This window comes from Rhagoletis zephyria, unplaced genomic scaffold (genome assembly GCF_001687245.7).
Source record: "Rhagoletis zephyria isolate East Lansing unplaced genomic scaffold, Rhagoletis_zephyria_1.1 Rzeph_scaffold_00061, whole genome shotgun sequence".
Taxonomy (NCBI): domain Eukaryota; kingdom Metazoa; phylum Arthropoda; class Insecta; order Diptera; family Tephritidae; genus Rhagoletis; species Rhagoletis zephyria.
The window spans coordinates 466995-475825 of record NW_016157145.1 but is presented as its reverse complement, the minus strand read 5'-3'; the positions used below and the strand labels follow the sequence as shown (position 1 = coordinate 475825).

The window sequence follows — 8831 nt, the reverse complement described above, 5'->3', positions numbered from 1 at the left end:
ACATTTTCAGACACAATTTGGAACGAACTGTGAACACCCCAATAGTAATTTACAAGTCGATAAAAGTTGAATTAAAGTTATTTATATACAAGATAAAATAAAATAAAGGTGTGTAAAGTATTAAANAACACCCCAATAGTAATTTACAAGTCGATAAAAGTTGAATTAAAGTTATTTATATACAAGATAAAATAAAATAAAGGTGTGTAAAGTATTAAATACAGTGTTATGTGCATTTATATATATGAAAGTATGTGACAAATGCAGTTTTTGTTAAGGAAACCAAGTGGAACGACTTAAAAAATTTTAACAAATAACTTATAAACAATAATATTGTTTATATTTTTTGGTTATACATGTTTTAGAGGAAACCTCCCTTAACATCCTGGCCAAGTTTCATTTGTTAATTCCACCTTGTTTTCTTAAAACACAAGGTGCGGCTGACTACTAAAGCCCACCCGTTTCAACTCGTCCTTCTTTTCGCTCTATTCTTTGTTTACTTGTGGTACACAAATGTCAACGCCCAGGACGGCGCAATTGCGGTCCAGACACGTCTAATGGAATCCCCTTTCCAAAATTTTGACCAATTTTGGGGGTTGAAAACCCACCTAGATAATTACCTTCGTCGTTTTCTGTAGGCGATTTTCACTAAAATTACGAATCAACTACGTACCTTCTTCAATGAGAAGAACACTTAATGGAAATTCATCGCTTAAACGTTGGCGTTCCTCACTCAAGTCCGCCAGAAATTTCTGAGCAAATTCGTTAATGCGTGGTCCATCATTTTCTTGGTTTCTATGAACTACGTGATTTCCTTCAAAATTGTTGGCCATCTTACACCGATTTTTTCTTGAAGATGAAGAAGTAGAGCTGGAAAACTATCGATGGCACTATCGATAGTATCGATGGTGTGTTACTATCGAAAACATCGATGGTTTTCTAAAGCTTGAAACACATTGCAGACGAACTACAGCTGTCAAATTATTTTGACACGTACTCTTCTGTAGATAATTATTTTGGCAACACTGCGTCTAGCCAAAAATGTAGCTGTGGTCAGATTAGTTCTATTTCTATATTTCGGTAGTAGTGCACATTACGGGAACCAGGTCAAAATGGACGGAACAAATCGAGAGTGATATCAATCGACGCGTTTTAACGCGAACAATAACAATCCGGGGGAGGCGGGGGAGGGGAATTAAGATTTTTAATTAATTTAAGAGTTATTCGCAAAAAACACTTGCACTTTGCACTTTTCGCACCATGTTTTGATGAATTTGATGCAAATAAATGGAGTAAATGAAAGTTGTTCTCTGCAAAAGGTGTTCAGCCCCCCTTTTTTGGCAACACAGAAAGGAGAATTCTACTGCCTACGCAGAAAGGTGTTCTCTTCAAATGGTGTTCAGCCCCCCTTCTTTGGCAACACAGAAAGGAGAATTCTACTGCCTGAGGGTTATAATTTCGGGTGGGCTTTAGTAGTCAGCCGCACCTTGTGTTTTAAGAAAACCAGGTGGAATTAACAAATGAAACTTGGTCAGGATGTTAAGGGAGGTATCCTCTAAAACATGTATAACTAAAAAATATAAATAATATCATTGTTTATAAGTTATTTGTTGTTAAAATCCCTTATTATGAGCTGCATTCGATTTTCGATCTTCGCTGGCTATCGAAGATCGAAGATCCAAAGTGAAATTCGTATTATGAGCTATGCAAGCGTGTCGAAATTTTCGTTGAGTATCGAATTTTCTGTCGAACAGAATTTTGCTTTCGATGGTGTAGCGAAGTGTTAGAAAATTGTGAAAAATTTATGATTTTGTGTATGTTTTCTTACATTTTGGCGGCTAGACACTAATTTTAAACAATTTTTATTAATTTCATGCAGTTCTAACATCGTGAATACTAAACACAAGCACGAAAGGCTGGTTTTACTTTTGAAAGAAAATCCCTATACTCTGTTGGCACGATGTCTGAGAACAAAATCGTAGCGCTGTTGATAGTTTTAAAATATTTTAAATAGATTTGGCTCACAAACGCCTCTTTAGATGGTCGGAACTTTTTAATGAATCTGTAGACAAATTTCTTAAATATATTTTATATCAAAATATATTCGAAAGACTAATAAACTTAAACTCTCTTAAACATTTGCTACTCCTGGCCAGTTTACTAAGCTCTCATCCTCTGACGAATCGTTGAACCAGAACTCGTTGTACTCATTTTACCACGTTTTTATAAACTTGCTTTCTTTTTTACTTCATTTTAATTAGAACAAATTTACATAAATATGTATAAGCACACTATTTAGTTTGCTCGATTTGTAAACAAAGCTTCTCAGCGGTGAAAAATATACTATTGTGAACAACCTAAACGAGCGAAATTCACAATAGCGCTGTTCTTCATCGAATGAGCGCCATAATACCAAATGAAAATTCGTTCGCTCAGCACTTTCGACCACAGTCGAAAATCGAATGCAACTCATAATAGGGGCCAAAATTTCTTAAGTCGTTCCACTTGGTTTGCTTAACAAAAAAGCATTTGTGCATACTTTTATATATCTAAATACACATAACACTGTACTTAATACTTTACACACTTTTCTTTTATTTTATCTTGTATATAAATCACTTTAATTAAACTTTTATCGACTTGTAAATTACATTGAGGCCCCTATTATGAGTTGCATTCGATTTTCGACTGTGGTCGAAAGTGCTGAGCGAACGAATTTTCATTTGGTATTATGGCGCTCATTCGATGAAGAATAGCGCTATTGTGAATTTCGCTCGTTTAGGTTGTTCACAATAGTATATTTTTCACCGCTGAGAAGCTTTGTTTACAAATCGAGCAAACTAAATAGTGTGCTTATACATATTTATGTAAATTTGTTCTAATTAAAATGAAGTAAAAAAGAAAGCAAGTTTATAAAAACGTGGTAAAATGAGTACAACGAGTTCTGGTTCAACGATTCGTCAGAGGATGAGAGCTTAGTAAACTGGCCAGGAGTAGCAAATGTTTAAGAGAGTTTAAGTTTATTAGTCTTTCGAATATATTTTGATATAAAATATATTTAAGAAATTTGTCTACAGATTCATTAAAAAGTTCCGACCATCTAAAGAGGCGTTTGTGAGCCAAATCTATTTAAAATATTTTAAAACTATCAACAGCGCTACGATTTTGTTCTCAGAGATCGTGCCAACAGAGTATTGGGATTTTCTTTCACAAGTAAAACCAGCCTTTCGAGCTTGTGTTTAGTATTCACGATGTTAGAACTGCATGAAATTAATAAAAATTGTTTAAAATTAGTGTCTAGCCGCCAAAATGTAAGAAAACATATACAAAATCATACATTTTTCACAATTTTCTAACACTTCGCTACACCATCGAAAGCAAAATTCTGTTCGACAGAAAATTCGATACTCAACGAAAATTTCGACACGCTTGCATAGCTCATAATACGAATTTCACTTTCGATCTTCGATAGCCAGCGAAGATCGAAAATCGAATGCAGCTCATAATAAGGGCCTTATTTTCAGGCATATTTACAATAACACATGGTTGCAAACTGACACATAACATGTGTTGCCATATTGTACAAAACAATACATACAAAGAAGGCAATGATTAAAAAGGAATACAGGGGAAATCAATACAAAAGAAAATGTTCAGCTCCTTTTTTTCGCAAAACAGAAAGGAGAATTCTATTGCCTGAGGGTTATAATCCCTAAGTGCGGCCGAAGGCCGCCTACGCAGAAAGGTGTTCTCTGCAAAAGGTGTTCAGCTCCTTTTCTTCGCAAAACAGAAAGGAGAATTCTCTCCGAGTCGGATGAGCATTGGCTCACTAAGGTCCAAGCTCGGCTCGTCGCTGCGGTAGATTCGAATGGTTGCGTCATTAAACCCGAATCTCACCACCCAATCCTTTTGCTCCAGTGGGGCTATCGATTCGGCGTTGAGGATCAGCAACACCTGCCTTCTATTCTCTACTGGCTCCTCTATCTTCCCTACCCTCCAATTGTGAGTTGGCAGGTCCTTATTACAGGATCTGAAGATCCGCTCAATTCTTTCAGGCTCGGCGGGTTTAGCCGGAATCCAAACTCGAGCCCTCGGTCTGCTAGGAATATCTTCCTTGCTGACGGCCTCGAGCTTGGCTCCCGGCCAAACTTCACCTACCTTACTAACGGCCAACCTATAGAGCTGGGATGACCTATGGTCCTCGCAGGCGATGAGTTTACCATCCGGAATCATGGCAGAGAGGAGGAGGTCCGGGATTTTCTTCTAGGACTTGGTGGTAGATTTCGGCGATCGCTTCCTCCACCAACCTCCACTTCTCTTTGGGGATAGTCCCTTCCTCTTCCCCTCTGTCGATGATGGCCAGTACCTCACCGCCTCCCTTCACTACGTCCCTGAAGGTGGGGAATTTATGGCCGCCTGTTTTCGGCCTTTTGGCGACACCACCCCCTGCCTGTTCAGCAGACCGCTGCCTTATTGGAGCAGTGCCTGCCGGTTTTCCCAAGCTGGCTACTACTCCCCTCGCCCACTCCAGTGACCTAACCTGCTCCTCCGTGAGCTGCTCTATCGGCAGGTCCCCGTTCACGACCCTCATGGCCGCCTTTTTGTCATAATATGCCTGCTTCGAGGGGCGGACATGTTTAGCCGGCCCCCCCAGGCCTGTGTTTGCAGCTTTTCTCGAGCCGTTTGGAATGTCGGCAGCATCCTGCCGGGTTAGTTTTGAAGCTAGTGCCGCACCCCGCCCTTGGGTTAAGGTGTGTGTGCTTTGGGGTCTGACTTCCCTAGGCGGAGCTGACGCTGCAGCTCTAGCCATGAATCGGTTGGAGACCGGTCTGCCCAAGCCTCCAATCCCCCTCTGCCTCCTATGGTACTCGTACCAGGACCAGCCCTACCGCTTAAGCCCCCTCTACCTCCTGTCACTGGCGGTCCGATAAATGCCCTGCTCGAGGCTGTAGCATTAACTGGAGCCACCCCTGTCGGTTTTTTTGGATTGCCGTCCTCCTTTGCGAATTTTTGATTGAGTTTAATTGTGCTCATAATTTTTGGTCCCACGAGTGTCGGACAATGGAGGTCCGCCCGCACAGAGGTCCGTGTGCGCAGGTAAGGCTTGATAGGACCGGAGGTCGCCAGGTATCCGGAGCACTCCGTTCGAGACTGGGCTATTTGTTAATCTGGGTCCCCAGCCAGGCGGAACATCAGCACGGGTCGTCTAACACCTTGTTCCAACCCAGAGCTTTTTTAAAGAGGTTTGCTCCTCCATTACCTCCATAGGCCACGATCAAAAACCATTTCCATATAACTTAGCTATTGAAGAGCTTAAGCACACAGCACTGATATCTGGTCTTAGCTGGACATCATTCTGACATCGTACAGAACCTAAATTAAGGGCTCGCTTGAAATATGTACATGAAGATGTATGGAAGTGCGCACATTACACCAGCTTAATCGCTCTGACCAATAGGTTGTGGTGCAATGGAAAGACTAGCGAGCACATCTAAATTGGCGGCCGATAAAGTCCGTGGTGTGCGATGGATCTAATCCATTATAAACAAGAAATATTGCTGTTATATTTTCATTTTTATGATTTTTATTCATGTGATTAGCAATGGCAAAAATGTATGTATAAAATACGTATATTTATATTAAAAATTAAGTGATCAGTTATGAAACATATAAATCTTACATGTTCTGTTAAAAAATATCTAAAATAACAAGCGATAATCCCCAAGTTCTATATCGTAGCAGTGGCCACATTGCGTGTTTGTCACAGACACGGTTTATGTCAAAAATTTTGAAGTGAAACTACCTTCTAAAAATTATTGTATCATGGTTTCACTACAACCGACATCGATAGTTTCCAAAAACTAGAAGCGACAGTTTTCAACTATCGATAGTATCCCACCTCTAATGGTTTATAAATCATGGATTTCGGAGAATTAAGGAATGATGAAAAGTTTTCAAATTCTGTGCTTAACTTTTCCAGAGCCCTAGATAAAATTGAACAGAGCCTCAATACGGCTGTAGAGTTTAAGGATTTCGAAGAGCTTTCAACACGAGAAAAAGTAAAACTGGATACTTACCTCGCCTATGCCATAAATTCGTTATATTGGATGCATGTTAAGTTGCGCGGAGATGATCCAAATGAGGTAATGGAAGCTGTTAAATAAATTTGTTAATTTTACATTTACATTATCATATATTTGTTTACAGCATAGTATTAAAAATGAACTATCACGAGTACGGCAGACTATAATTCGCGATAAACAAATTTATGATCGAAATACCATCCGGCCGGTGTTGGATAAAGCTGCTGCTGGGAGATTTATTCAGCATGGTTTACATGTAAGATTTGACGAAAATGGAGAGCGTATTACTGAAAGTTCCTCAAATATTAAAGCCGGCATAGGTACGGCCATGGATACAGATTCATAGGTATTTCGAAAGGGACATATGCTAATAAAAATTTATGGAATACCACTTTATAAGAACATATATATGCACTTAAATTAAAACAAGTTTGATGTATTGAACGAATAAACATCTATCTGTGTAAAACCCATTTCATAGTATATTGGAAAAAATTAGAACCATAGTAACAAAAGAGAAAATGAAATTTAGCTCATCCTCGAAGATAAAATAAGACAAGCGCTCATAAATATTTCAATTCGATAATGGATTGGATTTCGAATTCATAACTAAGGGAAAATACATTGTATTACGAAGGTTCCGTTTTACAGGAGAATGGCCAAGTTCTCCAATTTAAACTAATATAATTCCACATTCATTATCGAAGGGGAAACTTGAAAAAAAATCCAATCATTTTCGAATTATTAACCAAGCCCAATGTTTATTGCAAGGCGAATTAATATAAGGTGATAGCAGGAGTAAAAAAAAAAGTTCATGAATTTTGTTTTTGCTTTGGCGGCATAAACTGTCGAAATCTGTAAAGGCGTGTGTAGTGAAAAAAGTGTGTGTAGAAATTCAAATAAAATTTTTCAATTTGATATCAGAAGTGCGATTCCCATTTTTCTTAACGACCGATATTCGTTATTGATTATGAACGACGTTTGTAGCTTGCAGTAGCGAATAGGCTATTCTCAAAAACACAATTATCAATTACAAAATAGCTACAGTATGACGGACTTTTAAAATTTATGCAAATGTTATGCAACGCTGCACAAACATTGCCAAATTGCGCCATCTTTTCAGGGATGTAACGATTTCTTTTATCATTACCGAGAATTTTCCATCGGCTCTTAAAAATACCAATGGTGCCTTCAACAATGCACTATCTCTGAACTGTGCAAAACGGATGCAGAGCGGGGCAGTTGAAACTTGCGGTGTAAATGTGCAAATGCTCGCTACTCGTACAATACGGAAATAGCTCAGCGAAAAGACCTCCTACTCAAGCATCGTTGGTCGCTTTTTTTATAAAAAATGTGACAAAAAGGGAATCTTTAAAAGAAAAGAAAAAACGAAAAAAAAATATCCAAAAATCTAATCTTAGGGCGGTATTATCATTTGCGAAGCGAATGAATTTGGCGAAGCGAACGGATTGGCGAACGCAACTTAAATATGCGTTAAGAGTGTTCGCTTTTACCAGCTTGTGCAAGTTCTTTGCACAGCGAACACTTTTAATACCAATACCAAGGCGACCAATACCTTCTTTGCCTTTTAATTCGCTTCGCCAAACCGTTCGCTTCGCAAGTGAACATACTACCCTTAAAAACGTTTTCCTGTAAAAAAAAAAACTGTCCAAAACGGAACCGGGTAAACACTAGTTGCAAAGTAATGCACTGGGCGACAATTGCCACCGCCAATGACATCGCCGTGTAAAACTGGGCTGTTGAAAGCTAGCTAGTGAGCTAGTCAGATTTTCTGCAGGGTATGTACTGTACATCTGTATGTATGTATATGTACATACATGCATAATATGTAGGGCTGCCAGATATCTCTGTTGCCAAACCGGGGGACACTTTAGGGAGGGCCTCTCGCTCCCTTCCCTTTCATTTCGACGTGCGAAAGGATGTAGTGAAACTTTTATTTGACAGACAAAAACAAAAACATAAAAACATGAGATCATGAGATCATTACAGCGTACGCCAACAAAACAAAACAACTTATTACNCCTCTCGCTCCCTTCCCTTTCATTTCGACGTGCGAAAGGATGTAGTGAAACTTTTATTTGACAGACAAAAACAAAAACATAAAAACATGAGATCATGAGATCATTACAGCGTACGCCAACAAAACAAAACAACTTATTACCACAATATAACCAGTAAAGAACCTTCGGTGAATTTGGCGACTGCCTTCCTCGGGGATGAATATGCTAGGGATGAAATTATTGGTACACACGCCTTCCAAGCACGCAGGGTTGCTTTTAAGAAACACAAAATAATTAACTTCAAATAGTTTCAAAAAGTATAGTGTAAAACGAAATTTATTGAATAATTCCACATAAAATGGTATACATAAATGACTCATTTTTTAAACGATTTAAATAAAACGCATTTCATAACCTTTTTTGAGCAAACGACATTTGCGAATTGGTAGAACAGTACTACGGATTTTAAATTTTTGTTAACTATGCGGTGAATGAAAATTTTCAACCCGGCCTGACGGTTTTGAAGATTTTTTTGTTCTAATTTTATTACTAAGGCGTCTAATAAATGCATGACTTTTAGTTCTAGAAGAATAAAAGTCAGTAAAGACAAGTCTTTTTTGTATAATTTCTGATTTTAATTGCTCAAATTCTTTTGCACCAGAGCAACTGTCAAAAATTTCAGCAGTAAAAAGTTGCGAATTAGCACAGCAGAAATGTAAAATTTTCT

General features: G+C 38.5%; 2 protein-coding genes across 3 annotated transcripts in view; one reads left to right on the top strand and one right to left on the bottom strand.

Moving 5' to 3' along the window:
• Window positions 1-906, bottom strand: part of LOC108370459 (KH domain-containing, RNA-binding, signal transduction-associated protein 3-like) — a 23848-nt gene extending 22942 nt beyond the window's left edge. Inside the window, exon 1 of one of the 2 annotated variants that reach the window (XM_017625791.1) lies at window positions 674-906. In XM_017625791.1, the coding sequence (XP_017481280.1) occupies window positions 674-833 (160 nt within the window). In that variant the 5' untranslated portion in view covers window positions 834-906. The remainder of the gene's footprint in view (window positions 1-673) is intronic. The other variant, XM_017625797.1, reaches the window with a different exon arrangement.
• Window positions 907-5859: 4953 nt separating this feature from the next.
• Window positions 5860-6556, top strand: Rrp47 (Ribosomal RNA processing 47). The gene is made up of 2 exons (XM_017625807.1): window positions 5860-6143; window positions 6208-6556. The coding sequence occupies exons 1-2, from the start codon at window positions 5919-5921 to the stop codon at window positions 6427-6429; spliced, it is 447 nt and encodes a 148-aa protein (XP_017481296.1). The 5' UTR covers window positions 5860-5918; the 3' UTR covers window positions 6430-6556.
• The last annotated feature ends 2275 nt before the right edge of the window (window positions 6557-8831 follow it).